This window comes from Peromyscus leucopus, chromosome 1 (genome assembly GCF_004664715.2).
Source record: "Peromyscus leucopus breed LL Stock chromosome 1, UCI_PerLeu_2.1, whole genome shotgun sequence".
NCBI classification, from domain to species: Eukaryota; Metazoa; Chordata; class Mammalia; order Rodentia; family Cricetidae; genus Peromyscus; species Peromyscus leucopus.
Genome location: NC_051063.1, coordinates 54,454,069 through 54,478,357, shown reverse-complemented (window position 1 = coordinate 54,478,357; position 24,289 = coordinate 54,454,069). Strand labels below are relative to the sequence as shown.

At 39.5% G+C, this 24,289-nt stretch overlaps 1 protein-coding gene across 2 annotated transcripts in view; it reads right to left on the bottom strand.

The window, feature by feature from the left end:
- Positions 1-22,499, bottom strand: part of LOC114680710 (solute carrier family 22 member 19-like) — a 34,345-nt gene extending 11,846 nt beyond the window's left edge. Inside the window, exons 1-8 of one of the 2 annotated variants that reach the window (XM_028853799.2) lie at positions 21,903-22,498; positions 19,400-19,503; positions 18,897-19,051; positions 18,628-18,796; positions 17,756-17,879; positions 13,799-13,914; positions 12,286-12,500; positions 4,731-4,839 (exon numbers count right to left, since the gene is read on the bottom strand). In XM_028853799.2, the coding sequence (XP_028709632.1) occupies positions 4,731-4,839; positions 12,286-12,500; positions 13,799-13,914; positions 17,756-17,879; positions 18,628-18,796; positions 18,897-19,051; positions 19,400-19,503; positions 21,903-22,304 (1,394 nt within the window). In that variant the 5' untranslated portion in view covers positions 22,305-22,498. Of the gene's footprint in view, positions 1-4,730; positions 4,840-12,285; positions 12,501-13,798; positions 13,915-17,755; positions 17,880-18,627; positions 18,797-18,896; positions 19,052-19,399; positions 19,504-21,902 lie in introns of both variants that reach the window. The other variant, XM_037207572.1, reaches the window with a different exon arrangement.
- Positions 22,500-24,289: the final 1,790 nt, after the last annotated feature.

The window sequence follows — 24,289 nt, the reverse complement described above, 5'->3', positions numbered from 1 at the left end:
TCAAATAGCACATCAAACCCTATACACTAGTAGTGGGAGACTTCAGCATCCCACTATCACCAACTGATAGGCCTTCCAGACAGAAACTTAACAGAGAAATAAAGGAAGTAACAGACATTACAACCCAAATGGACTTAATAGATATCTACAGATCATTCCACCCTAACACAAAAGAATATACCTTCTCCTCAGCATTCCATGGAAACTTCTCTAAAATTGATGTGATCAGTCACAAAGCAAATCTCAACAGATACAAAAAAATTGGAATAACTTCCTGTGTTCTATCAAACCACCATGGCTTAAAGTGAGATTTCAACAACAATAAAAATTACAGAAAGCCTACAAGTTCATGGAAACTGAATAATGCCCAATGAATCACCAAAGGGTCCAGGAAGAAATAAAAGATTTCCTAGAATTCAATGAGAACGAATGTACAACATACCCAAACTTATGGGACACTATGAAAGCAGTGCTAAGAGGAAAATTCATAGTACAAAATGCACACATAAAGAAGATGGAGAAATCTCACACTAGCAACTTAAGAGCACACCTGAAAGCTCTAGAACAAAAATAAGCAAACTCATCCAGAGAGAATAGACACTAGAAAATAATCAAATTGAGAGCTGAAATCAATAAAATAGAAACAAAGAGAACAATACAAGGAAACAATGAGAAAAAGAGTTGATTCCTTGGGAAAATCAGCAAGATAGACAAGCCCTTATCCAAATTAACCAAAAGGCAGTGAGAGAGAGAGAGAGAGAGAGAGAGAGAGAGAGAGAGAGAGAGAGAGAGAGAGAGAGAGAGAAGAGAGACATAACAACAGACAATGAGGAAATCCAGAGAATCATCAGGTCATACTTCAAAAACCTCTACTCCACAAATGTGGAAAATGTGAAAGAAATGGACAATTTTCTGGATTGGTACTATATACCAAAGTTAAGTCAAGACCAGATAAACTATTTAAATAGACCAATAACCCCTAAGGAGATAGAAACAGTTATTAAAAGTATCCTAACCAAAAAAAGGCCAGGACCAGATGGTTTCAGCACAGAAATCTACCAGAGTTTCAAAGAAGAGCTAATACCAATACTCTTCAAATTGTTCCACACACTAGAAACAGAAGGAACATTACCAAACTCTTTTTATGAGACTAGTTACCCTGGTACCCAAATTTTACAAAAAAAGAAACAAAGAAAGAGAATTATAGACCAATCTCCCACATAAACATTGATGTAAAAATACCCAACAAAATACTGGCTAACCAAATCCAAGAAAACATCCAAAAAATTATCCACCATGACCAAGTAGGCTTCATGTCAGAGATGCAAGAATGGTTCAACACATGAAAATCTGTCAATGTAATATACCATATAAACAAACTGAAAGAAAAAAAAAACACATGATAATCTCATTAGATGCTTGGAAAAGCCTGTGAGAAAATCCAACACGCCTTCATGTCTCCTATGGGCAGTCAGCAGAGCCCGGCACACTGAGCCTAGGCAGGTCCAAGCCCCTTCCTACTGTACCAAGGCTGCTCAAGGTGCCAAGCACAGGCCCGGATTCCCAAAAGTTTGCCCATGCACCAGGGATGGATCCCGATCCCTCTGCCTGGGTGCTCCCCAAACAGTTCAAGCCAAACAACTGTCTTCCGTAGTATGATAAGAAATTTAAGTTTCTGAAGAAAAAATTGAAGAAGATATCAGAAATGGAAAGATCTCCTATGCTCATGGATAGGTAGGATTAACATAGTAAAAATGGCAATCTTACCAAATGCAATCTACAGATTCAGTGCAATCCCCATTAAAATCTCAACACAATTCTTCATAGACTTAGAAAGAAAAATACTCAACTTTGTATGGAAAAACAAAAAAACCCAGGATAGCTAAAATAATCCTGTACAATAGACTAAGCTCTGGAGGCATCACGATCCCTGACCATAAGCTGTACTATAGAACTATAGTAATAAAAACAGCTTAGTATTGGCATAAAAAGTGACTTGTGGACCAATGGAATTGAATTGAAGACCCTGACATTAGTCTGTACACCTATGAACACCTGTTTTTGACAAAGAAGCCAAAACTGTACCATGGAAAAACGAAAGCATCTTTAGCAAATGGTTCTGTCATAACTGGGTATATGCATAACATGTAGAAGATTGCAAATAGATCTATATCTGTTGCCATGTACAAAACTCAAGTCTAAGTGGATCAAGGACCTCAACATAAATCCAGTTACACTGAACTTGATAGAAGAGAAAGTAGGAAGTAGTCTTGAATGCATTGGCACAGGAGGCCACTTCCTAAATATAACACCAGTAGCACAGACACTGAGAGCAACAATTAATAAATGGGACCTCCTGAAAATTAGAAGCTTTTGTAGTACAAAGGACATGGTCAATAAGACAAAATGATAGCCTACAGAATGGGAAAAGATCTTCACCAAACCCACATCTGACAGAGGGCTGATCTTCAAAGTATATAAAGAACTCAAGAAACTAGACATCAAAATACTGAACAATCCAATTAAAAAATGGGCTACAGAGCTGAATCTCAAGTGGCTCAAAGACATTTAAGGAATTGTTCAAAATCCTTAGTCATGAGGGAAATGCAAATCAAAATGACTCTGAGATACCATCTTCCACCTGTCAGAATGGCTATGATCAAAATCACTGAAGACAGCTTATGTCAGAGAAGATGTGGAGCAAGGGGAACACTCCTCCATGTTTGGTGTAAGTGCAAACTTGTGCAGCCACTTTGGAAACCTGTATGGCAGTTTCTCAGAAAACTGGGAATCAATCTACCTCAAGACCTAGCTATACCACTCTTGGGCATATAGCCAAGGAATGCTCAATCTTACCACACAGACACATGCTAAACTATGTTCACAGCAGCATTATTTGTAATAGCCAGAACCTGGAAACAACCTAGATGTCCCTCAATTGAAGAGTGGATAAAGAAAATGTGGCACATATACACAATGGAGTACTACACAGCAGTAAGAAAAAATGATACCATGAAATTTGCATGCAAATGGATGAAACTAGAAAATACCATCCTGAGTGAGGTAACCCAGACTTAGTAGGAGAAACATGGTATGTACTCACTCATAAGTGACTACCAGTTGTAAAGCAAAGGATAACCAGACTACAACCCATAGCTCCAGAGAAGCTAGCTAACAAGGAGGACCCTAATGAGGACAAATAGATAGCCCAGTGAAGGAGAAATAGATGAGATCTGCATGAGCAAACTGGGGGTGAGGGGGGCAATGGAGGGCAAGGAATGGGGATGAGAACATAAGGGAATGGGAGGTTCAAGCTGGAACAGGGACAAAGTGGGAGAGCAATGAAAGAGATACTGTGATAAATGGAAACATCATAGTAATAGGGAAAAACAAAGTACTAGGGAAGTTCCCAGGAATCCAAAAGGATGACCCTACCTTAGACTACTAGCAATAGTCAAGAGGGTGTCTGAACTCGCCTACTCCAGTAATCAGATTAGTGAATACCCTAACTGTCATCATAGAGACTTCATCCAGTGACTGATGGAAGCAGATGCAGAGATCCATGGCCAGGCCCCAGGCCAAGCTCCAGGACTCCAATTGATGAAAGAGAGAGGAGGGATCATATGAGCAAGTGACATTGAGATCATGATGGGAAAATATACAGAGATAGACAGCCAAACTAGTGGAAACCCATGAACTGTGGACCAATAGCTGTGGAGCCCCCATAGGACTGGACTAAACAGCGAATCAGTTGTTCAGCTTGAACTGTTTAGGGGACCCCCAGGTAGTGGTATTGGGATCCATCCCTGGTGCATGATCAGGCTTTTTGGAGCCCAGTGCCTATGGGGGACACCTTGCACAGCCTTGGTACAGGGGGGAGTGGCTTAGATCTGCCTCTACTGAATGTACCAGGCTATGCTGACTGCCCATGGGAGGCCTTGCCTTGGAGGATGTGGGAATTGGGGGTGGGTTGGGGGCAGGAGGAGCAAGGAGAGGGGGATCTGTGGTTGATATGTAAAATGAATAGAAAATTTCTCTCTCTGTCTCTGTCTCTCTCTCTCGGTTTTTTAAGACAGGGTTTCTCTGTGTAGCTTTGTGCCTTTCCTGGATCTTGCTCTGTAGACCAGGCTGGCCTCCAACTCACAAAGATCCACCTGCCTCTGCCTCCCAAGTGCTGAGATTAAAGGAGTGTGTTACTACCACCTGGCAAATAGAAAATTTCTTAATAGTAAAAATTAAAAAAAAAAGTGATGACCAAACACATTACTTACACCCAATTTACGGCATGTACATGAGCGTATGCAGGGGTGCTTGAGTGCATGTGTGCATGTGTGCACACATGCACACACACCTGCATACAAATGAATGCAAAGATGTAATGGTAGATGTGGTACCAGCTGAGAAGAAGGAATTCAGCAGGAATGGTACATAGGTAAGAGTGATAGAGAACACAACCACAATCAATATCTACATGAAACTGCTAAAACAAAATAAATGTGAAAAAACATAATTGTAAGTGAAAGATACAGAAGTCTTATTTCTCACAGCACTTATGTTTTGGGTGGCTCCAAATATTTACATGAGATCTTTATTAGTTAATACAACCAGTTCACAGCTGGACTTAATCTATCTTGCAAAAAGAAAACTTCAGATAAACTTTGGTCACTCCTGTAATCACTACTATTGATTGCTGTTGATAACTACCCAGGTGTTTACACCAAATCATGTACCTGATCACGGTGGGGAGTAGCTCTTGTGAGTGTATGATATTATTGCTAGTCATCACAGCAGAGTTTGCTCCTGCCAGTGTTATCAAAACCACACGCAGGGTCTGCATTCCTGTGGAGAGGAAAATCAGGGACAATGGTCATTCTGAGGTGAAGGAATTCACTTTCCATTTGTAAGTGGCGAATACAGAGTGGAGAAACTGCAGAGAGTAAAAGTCCTCAGTTGCTGTGAAATGTCGTTCTGTATGCTGTGGATGTATGTTGCTCAGATTGGTTGATAAATAAGATCCTGATTGATCAGTAGCCAGGCAGGATGTATAGGCAGAATAAGCAGACAAAGAGAATTCTGGGAAGAGGAAGGCTGATTCAGGAGTTGCCAGCCAGACACAGAGGAAGCAAGATGACAAGGCAGAACTGAGAAAAGGTACCAAGCCACATGGCTAAATATAAATAAGAATTATGGGTGAATTTAAGTGTAAGAGCTGGTCAGCAATGAGCTTAAGCTAATGGCTGAGCAGTTGTAATTAATATAAGCCTCTACATGTTTACTTTGGGGATGTGAGTGGGAAAGACTTGCCCTGACCACTAGCTAGGAGGGACCCAATAAATTGCCAGCTACAAATGGAGCCCAATGTGGGGTACCACTTGTATCTGAAGTTTTCCTGGTCCCACCTGGCTCCTGTGGCCCTGTGGTCCTGTAGCCACTCAGACCCAAATAAACACACACAGGCTTATATTATTTTTAAACTACGGCCATGGCAGATTTCTTGCTAACTAGCTCTTATATCTCAAATTAACCAATTTCTATAAATCTATACTTTGCCATGTGACTTGTGGCTTACCAGTGTCTTCACATCTTGCTTCTCCTGGCAGCAGCTAGCAGCGTCTCCTCTGCTCTCCTCTTCTAAATGAGCCTGAGCTAATGGCTGAGCAGTTATAATTAATATAAGCCTCTGTGTGTTTACTTGGGGGGGGGACGTGAGCAGGAAAGACTTGTCCCAACCGCCAGCCAGGCAGGACCTGAGAAATTCCCGGCTACATTTGGTGCTCACCATCAGGCATTGAGCCATATAGACCTAAGAAAGTTTAAAAACTGTAAATGCACAGAAGTGGAGACACACTGGGCTTCCTAGTCTCACACTCCCGTGCCAGTAGCAGCACAAACTCGCCTCCTGACAGCTGCTGTGAGAAGGAGCTGGCTGCCAGCCTCTGTGAGCTAAGCAGCACAGCTGTGGGTTCCTGCTGCAGTACATAGAGGCATCTCCAAGTCACACAGTGTGGTGTGTGGTGGATTTAGCCTTTGCTAGTACAAACAGAAAAAAAAGGAAAGAAAGAAAAGGTTTTTGGGCTACATGCTGTTGGATGGAAGCATAGGCACACTGTTTCCTGGTTTTGGCAGTAGGCATACTTCTGCCATGTTGGGAAGCTGAGGTAGGCAGAGTCGGCAGCCAAGGCTGTTGTGTTGGTCCTAGCCAAGCAGTTTAACAATTTAAAGCCTCTCCTGGTCAGAGAAAGATTATAGATCCACAATAAGACAGATGCAGATGAAATAAAACTCTAAACTTTTTACAATGTGTGCAAAAATGTATGTAGGTTTGGAAGAAAAAGACAGTTACATAAAGAAATAAATTATTTTAAAAATAAAGTCTTTAAAGAGACAGTAAAAGTAATATAAAAAATAATCCACATAAAAATGGGAAATCACATAGAGAGTCTGGATTATATTGTCTTTGGGATTTTTAACTGCAGAGAGACATTTGTTTGTAAAAACTGCTGAGTTAAATCAATATGTATATTTTAAAGGTATCTTGATTTCAAAATTTATGTTTCAGGATATGTTGCTTTAGAAAAGAGGTTCTGCTTTTGTTTCCACAGAAGATGAGAACCTGTGGATTGCTTCCAGCCTCATATGGTTTGATCAAGGAAGACCCCCTGAGAGGCCCAGATGATCCAACATCCGAAAACAGCTTCAAGGCAACTGGCTTAGAGAATACAGCATCACTACTACTCCAGTCAGGTCTTTACCATAACTCTTAGTTTTCTCAGAATCCCCATTAGATTGCCAGTGCCTTTACCCAGCAGCAAACAGTATGAGAAGCTATGCCCAAATTCCCAAAATACTGTTTATAAATGTTCATTTTTATTTAAAGGGGGTTATTATAAATACAACCTCTTTCTAAAAGAAGAAAGGGGGATGATATAGAAATATAGGGTAAATGTTTTACATTGCTATAGATTTTAGTTTCTTACAAATTTAAAGTTAATTTTGTTCTATTGTGTGTATATTTCTACTCTTGTTTAAGGTATGTTTGTGAAGCTCATTTAAAATTGTAATGTATAATTAAGAAATACAGATTAATAATTAGTTATCTATGATAATCAAATTTGTAGTCATGTTAGTTAATTTTTCTAGATATACATAGATATATTTCAATCAGGTATATAATCTTCAAACACTTCAAAGACCTACAGAATATAGCATTTAAAATGTTGTAAGAACTTAGACTTTTCTGGACAATGAGACATGTCTGCTCCTAATTACTTCAAGGAGGCGAATGGGTGTCGAAGATACTCCATATGGAGTTTATCTTATTCATGGCAAAGTTAGCCATTTGTGTAAGAAACTGTTCTTTCCTAGACTGCTTGACAAAATGTTGTATAAATTGGACATGCAGGACCCATAGGAAGGTGTCCACTGAACTTTTTAAGGCGAGATGGTTCTTCAGTTTCCTGCTTTACAGAAGAAACTGCCAAATATTCTACAGGACATAGAGAGAAGTGATTAAAAAACTCTAGGCCTATTGGCTGAAGATGGATGCCCCAATGTTACAGAAGAAATTTGGATGACTGTCCAGGCAGGCAGCTGTCTCTGTCATTTCCAGAATTTTGGAAGTTGCTAACAATACATTTCCTGTTTACTTAGGTAATATATTCTTCTGAGGTCTTTGATGTATTTGAAGACTAGATAGTTATAATTTTCCTTGGTTATGATAAAACTTAAAAGCTTACATATGAAACCTTAGACTCACAAATATAGGATAGATAGAATATTTTATTTAATTTTGCCAAATATAAATAGACTAGATATTGTAACTGTAATTCTTGCTCAATAACTGTTTTGCCACATGTAATTTTACTGTTAAAGTTAAAACCTTCCTTTTTTATTAGAAAGAAAAGGGGAAGTGCTGTGGGATGTCATTTTGTATGCTGTGAATGTGTGTTTCTCTGATTGGCTGATAAATAAAATACTGATTGACCTGTAGCCTGGCAGGAAGCATAGGTGGGATAAGCAGACAAGGAGAATTCTGGGAGGAGGAAGGTTGAGTCAGGAGTTGCCAGCTAGACACAGAGGAAGCAAGATGGCAGACAAGGCAGAACTGAGAAAAGGTACCAAGCCATCTGGTTAAACATAAATAAGAATTATGAATGAATTTAAGTGTAAGATCTAGTCAGCAATGAGCCTGAGCTAATGGCCGAGCAGTTATAGTTAATATAAGCCTCTGTGTGTTTGCTTGGGAGATGCAAGTGGAAAAGACTTGTCCCTCTAGGCAGGACCTGAGAAATTTCTGGCTGCACTCAGTGGGTAATAATTTAAGGAAGGTGACCCATCTGCAAGTACTGGTTTATGGAGAGTCAACACTGTGGTTCACTGTATTCCTACACCTGGTATCTCTGACACATTTCAGAAGTAGAGAGCTTGATGAATCAAGGAGATACTCATCAACTTCCCTGGTTTCTACTCAGCATCTCACTGTCCTTCCAACAGAATGTAGGGCTGTCATAGGGAAATTACAGAGGACTGTGTGCTCATTTGAATATTCAGCAGGAATGTGCCATGGATAAGAATGATGGAGGGTGAACCTGACCATAGTACATTCTATCTACACCTGCATGTATGTCAGAAACAAAAGTAATTGTTATAAAAACATAATAAAAATTAGAAGAATAGAAGTTGTATATCTTATGACATTTGCATTTTGAGTGGCTCCAAATATTCACATGAGATGTTTATTCATTTTCTATGTCAATATGATAGAAGGGCGTCATGGAAGGACAGACATGGGCAAGCTGGGCATCAAGCTCGATTTGAAATGATATTTCAATATTCAAGAATAAGGGCTTCTATATGACACTCATCAGCCCTTTCATAGAGCCATTTTCTACTAAGTAAGAGAAGTTTCATGAACACTTCAAACATTGGAAGGTGCTTTGAGAAAAGGCAGAAAATGGGAGTTGCTGTTGACATTCAAGAGAGATCCCCAGAAATCCACAAAGATACCTCCACCGTAGACTACTGGCAATGGTCGAGAGAGTGCTTGAGCTGACCTACTCTGGTGATTGAATGGCTGAACACTCTGTCATGATAGAACTCTCATTCAGTGACTGATGGAAGCAGATGCAGAGATCCATGGACAAGCCCCAGGTGGAGCTCCAGGAGTCCAATCAGTGAGAGAGAGGAAGGATTATATGAACAAGAGATATTGAGACCATGATGGGAAAAAGCACAGGGACAAATAGCCAAACTAGTAGAAACACATGAACTGTGAACCAATAGTTGAGGAGCTCCCATGGAATTGGACCAGACCCTCTGGATAAGTGAGACAGTAGATTAGCTTGAACTGTTTGGGAGGTCCCCAGGCAGTGGGACTAGGACCTGTCCTTGGTGCATGAGTGGGCTTTTTGGAACCTAGTGCCTATGCTGAGACACTTTGCTCAGCCTTGGTGTAGGGAGGAGGGGACTACACCTGCCTCAAGAATCTACAAGACTGGGCTGACTCCCCAGGGGAGACCTTGCCTTGGAAGAGGTGGGAATGGGGGTGGATTGGTGAGCCATTAGCTCAGGCTCATTTAGAAGAGGAGAGCAGAGGAGACATTGCTAGCTGCTGCCATGAGAAGCAAGATGTAAAGTACCAGTAAGCCACAAGCCATGCGAAAACTTATAGATGAATAGAAATGGGTTAATTTAAGATGTAAGACCTAGGTAGCAAGAAGCCTGCCATAGCCATACAGTTTATAAGTAATATAAGTCTCTGTGTTGTTTACTTGGCTATGGGACTGGCAGGTGGGAGAGATTTGTCCTGACTGTGGGCCAGGCAGGACCAGGAAAACTTCAGCTATGAATGGTGCCCAATGTGGGGCAAGACTTTCCACCTAAAACCTGAGAAAGCTTAAAAAAAAGATTCTAAAACAGAGCTGAGCCGGGCGGTGGTGGCGGCGCACGCCTTTAATCCCAGCACTCGGGAGGCAGAGCCAGGCGGATCTCTGTGAGTTCGAGGCCAGCCTGGGCTACCAAGTGAGTCCCAGGAAAGGCGCAAAGCTACACAGAGAAACCCTGTCTCGAAAAACCAAAAACAAACAAACAAACAAACAAACAAAAAACAAAAAACCAAAAAAAAAAAAAATCAGAGCTGAAATAGCTTCCTAGTTGTCTCTTTCAAGTTAGTCACAGCCTGCATGCTTGAGCTACTATATGGTGGTGGATGGCAGTGTCTCCCTCTTCAGCCTTCTACCTCCCAGAATTCTCCTCTCTCTTTGTTTTGCCTATACCTCCTGCCTGGCTACCGGCCAATCAGCATTTTATTTATTAACCAATCAGAGCAACACATTCACAGCATCCCTAGCACTTCCCCTTTACTTTTTTCAAAGGGAAGGTTTTAACTTTAACATAGTAAAATTACATATAGCAAAACAATTATCAAGCAAGAATTACAGTTACAATATCTAGTCTATTTATAATATCTATAAGGATGGGCATTGAAGACACTCTATATGGAGTTTATCTTCTTCTTGGCAAAAATATCCATTTGGGTAAGAAACTGTTCTTGCCTGGACTGCTTCACAAAACGTTACATTTACTGGACATGCAGGATCCATAGGAAGGTGACCACTGAACTTTGCTTGGCAAAATGGTCCTTCAGGTTCCTGCCTTGCAGAGGAAACTGCCAGGCATTCTACAGGACACAGAGAGAAGTGACTGAGAGACTCTATCCCTGTAGGCTGAAGACAGATGCCCCAACTTTACAAAGTAACATTAGGTGGCTGTCCAGGCTGTCAGCTGTCTCTGTCTACCCTGCAAGACTCCTAAAAGTTGCTTACATCCTTCTCCCATTTCTCAGGTAATATATCCTTCTGAGGTCTTTGATGTAGTTGAAGACTAGATAGTTATAATTTCCTTAGTTATGATAAAAGATAAGTTAGATATAAAACCTTAGATTCACAAAAATATAGGATAGATAGGATACAAATAGACTAGATATTATAAATAGACTAGATATTGTAACTGTAATTCTTGCTTGATAATTGTTTTGCTATATGTAATTTTACTATGTTAAAGTTAAAACATTCCCTTTTGAAAAAAAGAAAAGGGGGGGGCTAGAGAGATGGCTCAGAGGTTAAGAGCACTGCTTGTTCTTCCAAAGGTCCTGAGTTCAATTCCCAGCAACCACATGGTGGCTCACAACCATCTGTAATGAGATCTGGTGCCCTCTTCTGACTTGTAGGGATATGTGTGACAGAACACTGTATACATAATAAATAAATATATCTTAAAAAAAAAAGAAAAGAAAAGAAAAGGGGAAGTGCTGGGGATGCTGTGAATGTGTTACTCTTATTGATTGATAAATAAAATGGTGATTGGCCAGTAGCCAGGCAGGAAGTATAGTGTAGGTGGGACAAGCAGAGAGGAGAATTCTGGGAGGTAGAAGGCTGAGTCAGGAGATGCTGCTAGCTGCTGCCATGAGGAGCAGAATGTAAAGTACCAGTAAGCCATGAGCTACGTGGCAAGGTATAGATTTATAGAAATGGGTTAATTTAAGATATAAGAACTAGAAAACAAGAAGTCTGAGCCACACAGCCATGTAATTTATAAATAATATAAGAATCTGTGTGTTTATTTGAGTCTGAGCAGCTGTGGGATTGGCAGGCTAGAGAGATTTTTTTTTTTTTTTGGTTTTTCGAGACAGGGTTTCTCTGTGTAGCTTTGTGCCTTTCCTGGAACTCACTCTGTAGACCAGGCTGGCCTTGAACTCACAGAGATCCGACTGGCTCTGCCTCCCAAGTGCTGGGATTAAAGGCATGTGCCACCACTGCCCGGCAGGTTAGAGAGATTTGTCCTGACTGTGGGCCAGGTAGGACCAGGAGATAACCCCACCTACATACATGACTGCTATGAAAATGTCATTGAGAACAAATGAGGGAAGGGCAGATACTTCAGAGGGATTGGAGAGAGGACAATGAAATAGAAAATGATGTAATTACATTTTAATTAAAAATGTAATTGAACAATGAGTAAATGATCTATTACTGACCTGTAGAAACTTGGGAATAAATGGCTCCAATGTTCCAGATACTTCTTGAATGTACTAGACTTTCACATATTTAAACCAAACTTACTGATTTTGGCTTTTCTCCCAGTGTCTGAATGGCCGAAAGTTTCCTAAATGTCTGCTTACAGAAAAATCTCTGGATATATATATATTTTTTCTGATAAGTAGGACCTGAAAAACACTGATGAAAAGTACTGGATATTCCCCCCCCCCACCATCAAGGCGTTATTCACCTTCAGGAACAAACACTGTAGCCAGGATGGTGATTCCAAACAGGAAACAGAAGAATAGTTGACTTATTCTACGGCCAATGTGGTTCAGTAAAAACACTGCAGCAACACAGACTGGGATGGATACTGAACTATAGAGACATTGCATTAGGAAGACATTACTTTTCAGGTGTTGGAGATGGATGCTGAAGCCAAAAAAAGATATTGCTGTTGAAAATCTGTAAGAAACAAAGAGGAGAGTCCCATCATACTACTTTGAGTTGACGTCCAAAGCCAAGAATATGATTATCCCAAGAAGATGGTTTTAGCTGTTATAGTATGATGGCCTATCTGTATTTTGACTTATTTGTATTTGCTTGAGTGAAAATGTAATAACCATCATAAAATCATTCTTTCCTGACAGGTTATTACTGTTGGAATTTTAAGGAGAGGCAGAGTATTTGTGGAATGCATAATAGAGCCAATCAGCTTTTTAGAGTTTTTTTCTTTAACTTGATCTTAGTGAAGGTTATAACATTTTTTAAATTTAAATAATATTTTCTTAATTTTTTGACAAATACATACAATGTATGTTGATGATATTCTTCCCTAATTCTTCATCACAATTTCTCCCTAGTCCACTCGCACATCCTGACCACTCCCAGCTTCAAGGCTTCTTTTCATTAAAAATAGGTATATTTTAATATAACATATTATGATTAAATTCCCCCCAAACTCCTCCCAGTTCTTCCTCACTTTCCCTTCCATGAAGGTCCACACCATTTCTGTCTCTTTTTAGAAAGCACACAGACATCTAAGGAATCATAATAAACTAAGGTGAGATGAAACAAAAACAGGTCTGAATAGGACAAAGGAGCAGATAGAACAAAAGAGCAAAAGAGTAAAGCACAAGAAACACATACAGATACAGAGACACACATGTTCACACACACAGGATCCTATACAAACATGGAAAGACATAATGTATACACAAATGATATGTAAGATTAGAAAAATGCCCTGACACAACAATATGAAACAAAAAAACCCTCCAAAGATACCACTGTGGGTTTTTTTGTGTGTGTGTGTGCTGGCCATGTACTGTTGGTAATAGAGCTTACCCTTAAGAGTGGTTTCTTTCCCTAGTGAGACTCCATTGGAGAAAACTAATTTTTCATTTACAAGTGGACTTGGTCCTTAAATGGGCTTTTCTCAAGTGAGGATATTATCACTGTACAATTGTATATATTATTGAAAAGTATATACTTGTGTAATTTACAAATTAGAAAATTTATTTCCATTGAAATGGAGAATGACAAATGGCAAATGCAGAGAAGTCTGGAACATGATTGAAGATTCATTGATAACCCTACCAGGGTGCTGTAAAACATACCCCTCACTCTATAATTAGTTCTGTGTTTCTATATTCTAAACTTCTAGAATACCACCAGATACAGAAATCCCTCATTTTTTCTTCAACTCCGAGTTGGGAAAATTCATCTCTCTGTTGTTTTAAGAGTCACTGTATGAAGCCTACCTCAAAAGGCACAGGAGAAACACACGCTTTCGCAAGTTGGGGGTACGGAATAAGTCACTCAGAGAAGTTTTTGTTTGTGTTGCCTCCAGCTCTTCCCTCATGGTGGTTCTCACAACCTTCAGCAAGAGCATCAAGAACTGTTTAGTTTTCACAAAATGATGAGCATTTTGGAGCATACTGGGCACTCACAGAATACCAGGTCAGAATCTACTATGTATTGTTGTTTTTACTCTTTCCTTGGGAGGCCTGCCACCCAGCTCCCAAATAAATTCCACATGGAGGCTTATTCTTAATTATCAATGCCTGGCCTTAGCTTGGCTTAGTTTCTAGCCAGCTTTCTTTAACTTAAAATATCCCGAGTACATTTTACCTCTGGGCTTTTCTTTTTCTCTAAATTCCATAAATGTTACTCTTACTCTGTTGCTTGCTCTGTAGTTGGGTGTCTGGCCCCTGGAGTCCTCCTCTGGCTGCTCGATCTTCCATCTGTCCTCCCAGTTTTCTCCTTCTATATATACTCGCTGCTTGCCAGCCCTGCCTAGCCTTTCTCCTGCCTTGCTATTGGCCAGTTTTTTTTATTTTAATTAAACCATCAGGTGTTTTACACAGGCATGGTTACACAGCTTTACAGAGTGAAACAAATGCAATATAAACAGAAGTAACACACTTTAAAATATTCTACTGCAACTACTTCTGTCTAGTGAAAACACAGACATCAAGAGACTTATGGCAAGCATAATAAAATGTTAAGAAGTGAGAGCCAAGGAGTTAAAGGAAATGTTTGTTATTTCTAGAGAGGACCATTTAAACAGTAGGTGACTACAGAATGTTGACAACAAGTAAAGAGTTATTTATATTCTGGTCCAAATCTTCAGTCACATCATAATGAATTTGAATGATATAGCAACTTAGCATGGTTCTCTGATTTGTGCATTCGTGTGTGTGTGTGTGTGTGTGTGTGTGTGTGTGTGTGTGTGTGTGTGCATGTCTGCCTGTTTTCTTTGATTTATTTCTTTTTGTCTCATTCTTCTTTAATGAGCACCCCATGTTTAGTCATTCTACCATTGATGGAAAAATAGACTCAGAAAAATGAGTCTTTAAGTCCATTTTGGAATCCTGATATTTGAAAGAATACATTGAACGAATATTGAGATGCTGGGTCTCTGTCTGGTTGTATGTTCAGAGGCTGAGGAACTCTTAGGAGTTAAAGCTTACCTCATGGGGGGGGGGCTTTGATGTGATAAGAATTTGCCACAAAGTTCTGTCTCAGTATTGTCATGCCTGTTCACTATGATTAACTGAATGTTGTGAATCCATGAGCCCAAATTCTTTTTATTCCATTTTTTTTTTTGTTTCTGTCATGAGACTTGGTCACATCGATCTTGGTAATAGCAAAGCAAATGTAGCCAACAGAATAATATGGTGCCATATGTGCAGTTGTTATTCTTAAAAATCTGACCATGGTGTAGACCATGTGTTGTGGTTTGGTGGTGGATTTTGGGAGAGTTTTCAGAGGCAGGGTAGAGAGAATGTTTCTTTGGAAGTTCACTATACTGAAATGCTGATACAAATCTTAACAGTGAAGCCCTTCTCCATGAGGTTTCAGATGGGAAAGGGCACATCATTGAGAATTTGGGAGGAGGACATTCAACTATCCCCTTTGAAGAACAACAAAAACAACAAATTCTGGCAGATTTCTGACCGTATTCTGAAAATGTGAGTGAGACTGAAGTCAAAGCAGTGCACTAATTTATTTACAGAGGAAATTTAAGACTGCACAGCATTTGGACATGACATGGTGAAGAAGAGGGGGCCATGAATGCCTATGCTGAGCTAGGTTTCTGTTTATATACTCTGAGACACAAGTTCAGGGCTGGTCTTCTGTCCTTTAGGGTGGATGTTCCCTCCTCAGTTAACATAATCAGGATAATCCCACACAGGCATGGCTAGAGGTGAACTAAACTAAGTCATCCCTCACAGATGTGCCTGGAGGTTTTCTCCTATATCTTGTAGAGCTGACAATCACAATTCACCATCACAGCTCTACTTTTTGTCAACTTCACATCAGAACACATTACCTTTGACCCATAACTTTCCAACTCTTATCTCCATGTTCTGATAGGAATTAATCTATGGAGAAATACAAATCATTTAAAAGTCCAAAGTCCAAGGTTCATCTGAGACTCAAGGGAGTTTCTTTTTTTCTCAGTGCCCTGTGAAATACTTCTTTATTTTGAAAATCAATAAAATATGTCAACAATGCTTTTCCCTTCATAATCCAAACTTTTATATAATAAACTATATGTTATACTTCTAGTATTCAAGAGAACAGAATAAATGTTCCTATTTCAAAAGAGAAGTGTGGGGATATAAGAACAAATGACTGTACTTATGCAGGACTGAACCTCAGAAATGAAAACATCTAATACTGAAGGTCCATGTCTGGCATCTGGGGCTCATAATGGAATCTTCTAAGCACTAAAAAATTAAGTAGTCTTTAAATATCTTTGTTCATGGCCATAGGTTAGTGCTCCTGTCAGCCTTAATAAAGATTTTGTATTTAGTGAGTAGCAGTCATTGAAGACTCACAATTGTCAAAGTAAGTGACTATTCAGTATTTATCTCCAAGGGAAATGTCTCCATCTCTCTTTTCCATGTTACAGAAACATCATGGAAAAGGGGGAGGAAAGGTCTAGAAGAAGTGGTTGAAAATGTGTGGTTTTATCTTACAGACATGCATTGGACTATGAACTTTCATCAACTGTGGTTACCTGCATAAGACTTGTCAAAGTTATGCTAGTCAATATACAATCTGTGGGGGTAGATGGTATATTTTTGTTAAAATGGCAGAAGAGAGGCCTTGGTGGTTTTGAGCCAAGGTGCCCCATGGCAGGTGAGGGAAACATACCATGCAGACATGGCCAGCAGTGGCCAAGGGGGCATGGTGGAAAGTCATTCACACCATGCAGACATAGTGCCCACATGGAATGTTTTACTGGGGGAAAGGGAAAAGGGAAGAGATGGAAAGAGAGGAAAAGAGAGATATTGAAAGAGAGAGAAAGAAAGGGAGTGAAAGGGAGGGAGGAAGAGAGAGAGGAGAGAGACAGAGACAGAGACAGCAATAGAGAGGTGTGTGTTCCTTTTTGAGCAAGGGATATCTATCTATCTATCTATCTATCTATATATATCTATATATATAATATAAAGAGAGAGAGAAAGAGAGAGAGAGAGAGAGAGAGAGAGAGAGAGAGAGAGAGAGAGAGAGAAAATGGGAGAGGTTTTCTCTTAAAGAGGACTTTACATAAGATGATGTTGTCAGGATCCTGGCCAGGTCTCCAATAGGCATGTCTGAATGCTAACATTATTGAGAGAAGAGCTCATGAGCCCCATCTCAGTTTCACAACCTGTATGTAGTTAGTCATTATTAGTGCATAGGGGCTCATAAAGCCATACTCCCTCCTGAGGATATTTTGGCAGCTAATGTTTGCTGAGGGATAGATAGACATGTCTCCATTGTGTACCCACATTTAAGTTGCCCATGTTCTTGTAGGTAAATTCTCAACATTTTTCTGTAAGTGACCTAAATTAAACAAAATAGATCACAAAAAAGAAGACACAAAAAGAGAGACTAGGATACTATAAGGTAGATAGATATAGGACTAGTTAAGAAGTTTATAAGAATCATGAGGTTTGGTAATAATGAGGGGGTATAAATAAATCAATACATTATATGCATGTATAAAATTTCAGACTTGATGCACTATGTATAACTTATATATCCTAATAAAATGTTTAAATGAAAGAAATCATCAATGAAGGATTTTGTTTTACAAAGTCCTCTATGAATGAAATAACTGTATTCAATGATTTAATGATGGCACATTATTTCCTGGGCTCTAACTCATACACATGTCAAGCTTGTGTTTCCTTTCTGTCATAACAAACTTGCATTATGCTCACCTCCATGGTTAGGGCATCTCCAGAATTCTTCACTCCATTCCTGCATGCAACTTTTCTAAGTTCCTGTAAGCCCTTCTGGGGTTTGTTGTTCACAATCAGCCACCTAGCTGACTCTGACATCCACCTACTCAAGAAGATATTGTTCATAAATTCTCAGGAAGTCAATTTCCATATTAAATTTATCCTTGAATAGTTGTGTTAAAATTGAATACCTATTGCTGGGTGGTGGTGGCGGCAGCTGCAGTGACACACACCTTTAATCCCAGCACTCGGGAGGCAGAGGCAGGTGGATCTCTGTGAGTTTGAGGCCAGCCTGAGCTACCAAGTGAGTTCCAATGAAAGGCTCAAGCTACACAGAGAAACCTTGTCTCGAAAAACAAAAAACAAAACAAAAAATTGAATAACTATCAGTTATTCAGTTATAACAAAATGTATAATCTTATATCATGAGGTACATTGCCTAAGAAAACAGGAAATGATTCAGCCATGCAGTGCATCTAAACTCCTAGAATGAAGACTTGGAGTCACATTGTTCTGTCCCTGTTGCTTGGATACAGGTTTTAATGGAGATCATAGAACTAGAATGTGAAGGATGTTTCTCCAGATAATTTTCAAATTTCTTGTTAGACTATAGGGAATATTTCTTCATCATATATGTCTGTTCCCTAAATTAAGAACCCAAGAATAATTTTTCCCCTAATTATATCATCCAGAGGAGCAATCATACAATGAAACATTGTCTTCCAGACACAACAGGACTGACACATATATGAACTCACAGAGACAGTGACAAATGCATTTCTTATGTCCTAATTTAATGGACATGGTCATCTCAGGAGTGCAAAACATAGAGGAGGAAAGAAAACTCATACCTTGTGGGTATAAGGAAGAAAAATATTGGCACAGACATTACCAGCTGGAGGTGGTGCCAGTTTCGAAATGCAAATGCCAGGCCTGCCATTACTATGCTTCCAAAACTGTAAGCACACATTGTCAAGGTTGTCACCAAGGCTTTGAATTTAGGGCTTGTCCATTCTATCACTGAAAGGAAAGAAAAATGAATCTTGATTTCTGCTAAAGGTGGGAAGGACATCAACATCAAACAAAGCTTGAACAATGTCCATCAAAAGCTCTGACTTACTGAGCAAAACACTATTCATGTATAAGGGTAAGGCACAAACCCCTTTCAGGAAGTGAAGTAAGCAGTAGATGGAGAAGGTGGGAGCCAAAGCTGCACAGGTCCCAGTGATGGCCATTGGAAGTAAAGCACATGTGAAGGTTAGTCTCCTCCCAAACCTGAGGAAAAAACAAAGACTCCTTCAGTGGAATAATGCAGTTGTTAAAAAGAAGAGACAGGAAGCACTTTATGTAATCCTTGTGGTTAATTTTTCTCTAAGCCATGTTTTTTTTTGTCTCTTAATCTTTTATGACCTCTTCCATGTTTAATAGACTGTTAGTTCTGTGTCAACAAAATACATAGACTTTTAAACACCAACTGAAATGTCTGTTTGTGTTTCGTGATCTCTAGTGTCAAAGGTACAACCCAGAGGAATATAATCTGCAATGACTGTTTTCTAGAGTGAATGAGTTGTAGATGATGAAAATACTCACATGTAGAGAGAACTGCAAAGCACAGACACTCACCTGTCTGATAAATGGCCACCTAGGAAACCTCCTACCAAAATTCCAATCATGAGTATGAATTTAGCCACTGAACCCAGTACCTGAGATCCACATACCAGGTCCCACTAAAAGAGAAGGAAATCAGCATGACAACCTCTCAGTGTAATTTGCTCAAAATTATTCAACATGAGCTTCCAATTCCACTGAATCCATCTTCCTCTCCAGCTTCCTTTTCATTATTACATGATTTCTACCATCCAGTTATAGCTTTAATAAATCTGTCCCCAGTAGGTTTTCTGTAATTATATAGGTTATAGTAGTAACTTGTAACCTATGCTAAGAAGTTCTCAAATGTGGCCCTAGAATGCAATGATTTATGAGCCTATTTTTTTCAATCCAGGTCCTATTCATCAGTGCACAGCCTCTTCTATGACTTCTCTCAGAGTACCACACAGTTAGAGTCTGATCATTGTTTTTGTTGTTGTGGATATCGCTGTGTATAAATAAAACACTGATTGACCAGTAGCCAGGCAGGAAGTATAGGTGGGACAAGGAGAGAGGAGAATTCTGGGAAGTGGAAGGCTGAGTCAGAGAGACGCTGCCAGCCACCTCCATGAGAAGATGTTAAGATACCGGTAAGCCAGGAGACATGTGGCAACTTATAGATTAATAGAAATGGGTTAATTTAAGATATAAGAACAGCTAGATAGAAGCCTGAGCCATTAGGCCAAACAATTTAAATAATATAAGAGTCTGTGTGTTGATTTTATAAGTGGGTTGCAGGACTGCCTGGGCTTGGTGGGGGCTGGAGAGAAACTCTCCAGCTACATTTTGTTTTACTTACTTACTTGTAAACTTTCGTCAATACAGAGGATGGAGCTCAGGGCAACTGCATGGGTGCAGTGTACTAGCAATCACCCACATTCTGGTCTATAAGGAAATGTGAACTACTGGGATTTTTTTTTTTGCAGTGTTCAGTACTGAATCTTGGTCCTCACAAGTGCTGCAGATGCATTCTGTCATGGACCTACATATTTAGCCATCACTGTGGCTTTGTATAACTTTCTAGATGTTTTACATTTAAATCAAAGCTGAATAGTGCTTGCTTGTCACAACACTTGGGCATTTAAACTAATTAGACACACAAGAATTATGTTTTTTACATACATTTTGTGATTATTATTTATTTTATTCTTTGAAATTTCATGCATGTATACAAAACACTATGATAATATCCAACCTTTATATCCCCTACAACTACCTCCAAAATATCTGAACATATCCTTTTCCAAACCTCATGTCTTTTTTCTTTTTTCTATAGTCTACTATTTGCTTAATGTTACCCATATGTACACAGGCACATAGGTAACCTAGTACTGGCCATGCCCCTAAAGTAGGGTAATAGTTCCTCCCCTAGCAACCATCAACTCCTAATAGATCTTCAGCTAGGAGTGGGGCCTTCTGAGTTCTGCTCTAATCTATGCTGGAATTTTGATTGGCTTGATCTTGTGCTGTTCTTGTGCAATTATTCAATGTTTCTGTGAATCATGTATAAGGATGTTTTCTATTCTTTCCAATTCTTTTTAACTGCTTGTAAAAATTTTAAACTAAAATATAATCATATAAGTTCCATCCTTCCCATTCTTTCCTCCAACACCCTCTCCAGCATCTCTCTGAAGGATGTCTATTATGGAAATTCACTGTTGAGTAAGCTAATTTCAAAATAAAATTTAAAATAAGGAATTTGAAAGGAAGTACAATATTTGGTCGGACAATGATGCTCCAAAAAGACCTGCAATGTTAAGCAGTAATCCCAGTGCCAGGCATACAGAATAATGTTATATGAGTTACTGGTCAGAGAGGTCCCACGGGTCTCCAAAACTACACAGGCCATTACTATTACATATGGTTACATACAGTAACTAAATGTTAAGACCCTATTCCTGAAGACATCACACACATTTTTTTTTTGCATAACATAGAGAACACTGTCAAATCAAACTGGACACTTTCTCCTTGTTGGCTACCTTTCATAGTTGCAGATGTTGCTATGCAGACTGTAGGTAGAAAAAGGATATCAACGGCCTTACCTAGCACTTTACCCTACACACTGCAATACCACCCTACAAGGCAGTGTGGTCATTGGTGCAATAGTGACATAACTTATATGAAAACAACCATTTCTGATTGGATTTGACCTTCTACAGAGGAAGAAAGCCATGCCTGAAAATGTAAGGTTACTTAGAATCCCATGACTTAGAAGGAGATTGGTGCTGAGAAAGAAGCTACTGTTGTTATTTTACTAAATGGTTCTGTTGTCAAAATTCCTTCTAAGTATTACTTCTTGATATGAGCTCATTACTAGAACAAAAGGATCAGAAACATACATCTTTATTTAAGTTTGAGTCATTAAAATTATTGAATAAGACTCTTGCATTTAACCAGGCAGTAAATAAGTTCCAATAACACACACTATTTGTGATATTGCCGAATTGCAGAGGTTGATATTATAGAAGGCACTTACCTCAGTCACAGTGGTGGAGAGGAAGGTGCTTTGGTCGTATACCCAACCATCTACACAGGGCTCTGTGTCTGGCTCTGTCACATTGGAGAAGGTGCCATTCAGATGAAGCAGATGCCACTGTGGTTGGACAAAGCGACGGCACTTGTCTGGCCTCAGGTTCGAGTCCAGTGGGATGGAGATCCTCAGGAGGTCATCTTGGCTCAGGGTTCCACTGTCACTGTCAGAGACAGTGTCATTGTCAAGGATGTGGACCCAGCAGCGATGACCGGGGATGGCTGCAGTGAAGTTCTCCAAAATAGTATGAGGAGTCACCACGACATTGCAAATCAGAAGGAAAGCCATCTGAAGGATCTGGTATCTCCCCATACTTCCAGCTTGATTCAAGAGATCTTGAAAGGCCATTGATGCTGAATGACTGTCTCCAGTGGGAAGCAGAAATGCCTACACCCAGGGGAGTATAAATATTTAAGTAAAGTTCTGTTTCACAGAAACACACTAAATAGGGTCGTTCTTGAGCTCTTCTTAATATGCCCATCTTCACGTCACACCAGTCACAGAACTGTGATTTGTTGTGTTGTTGATACCAGGGAGGGACCTGTTTTCTACCAAGTAACCCAAATATCTTGCTAATATTTTTTTCTGCAATCCAGTCTGTTAAACATTTACTTTATTAGAAACCTTGACCACCACCCCCATGGTCAACTCTGGAAAATGACCTGTAACTCATTGAAAGTAAACCAGAGTTAACCTGTTCCAAGGCATCCAGCCATTGGTGGATTATACAAATTTCCAGGAACTACAGTGGAGCATTTTTCATTTTCTGTTCCTTGGGAGTAATTTGTTTCACCTTGAATCTGTTTAACAGAGTTAATGAAAGGAATCTGGAAGTTAATGCAAAAGAATTATGGTGCAATTCTCCACCTTTGCTATCTGACATGATTTAGATCAATTAATTCCTACTGTATACATATTCATAGTTGTGAGAGGCTGGTCAAAGACAGGCCTTAAAGTGCTCCAGTGCAAAACTCACCTAGAAGTTTGATGATTCAGATAGTAAATGTGAAGACTACTTGTGTTCTAATACCAGAAATGCAGTAAGTGAGAGATAAGTGCTGGAGATCTTACAGTTCAGTGAGTAACAGAGAGGCACACAAGGAGGTATATTCTGCTATTTTAAATTAATCTCTATGTGTATAATATACACACTTACCTACCTACAAATATACACATGTGAATGAAATTTCCTGGAAAGAAACTGTTACTACAATGGCTGTTCAGCTGATCTGAACTTTATTGATGTGGAGAGGTGGAATGTTGCAGGTGCAGAGCTGAGTCACTCTGGGCCATCTCTCACCCTCCTGATAACCATTTACTGCCCTCACTATTTGTGAGCAAATGACTTCGTGACCATTTTAAAGTGTTTGGAATCTACAAACTGACCCTCATTTTCTAACAACCAAAAGGCAGATACTGCCATCTGATAGCATCCGAGGCCCATAGTTGAGATTTTCCCACATTTCTCTGACCAGCTTATCTGATGTAAAATGTCCTGATTCATGATTTTCTTCTTTCTGTGAGTATAAACTGCAGGAAACTGTTACCAGATAGGAACATGGGATTTGGCACAAGCAAACTCTATAGTCCTGAGCTCTGGTCATTCGTATTTGGGTCCAGTGTGTTTCTTTGTCTGCTTTCAGAAGAGTGTTGTGTTTTCGCATTGACATATACATGAGCTTTAACACATACTATATACATTGACCTAACATTCTTTTCTCTTGATGTTACTTCTTTGGCATTCTTTATCCATTTTTCATTCTGATATCTTCTATGAGCCTGTTTTCTTTTTAATTTTTTCATATAATATATTTTGATTATTCTATTTCTTCATCTGCTTAAAACCTCCAAGATCTCGCTCACTTCCCAACCCACCCAACTTTATGATTTTTCTTTCTCAAAAACAAAACAAATCAACCATACAAAAATCAAAAGTGAAAAAATTCCTGAATGGGGACTGGAGAGATGCTAAAGTTGTTAAGATCACTGGCTGTTCTTCCAATGCCCTGATTTGATTCCCTGCACCTACATGGTGGCTTATATCTGTCTAACAGCTGTTCCAGGGGAGCCTGATGCTGTTTTCTTTCCTTCATGGGAACCAGATGTACAAGTAGTACACAGTCATAATTCAGACCAAATGTACACATAAAATAAAAACCTTTCAAAAACCATTTGAGCCGGGTGGTGGTGGCGCACGGCTTTAATCCCAGCACTCGGGAGGCAGAGGCAGGCGGATCTCTGTGAGTTCGAGGCCAGCCTGGGCTACCAAGTGAGTCCCAGGAAAGGCACAAAGCTACACAGAGAAACCCTGTCTTGAAAAACCAAAAAAAAAA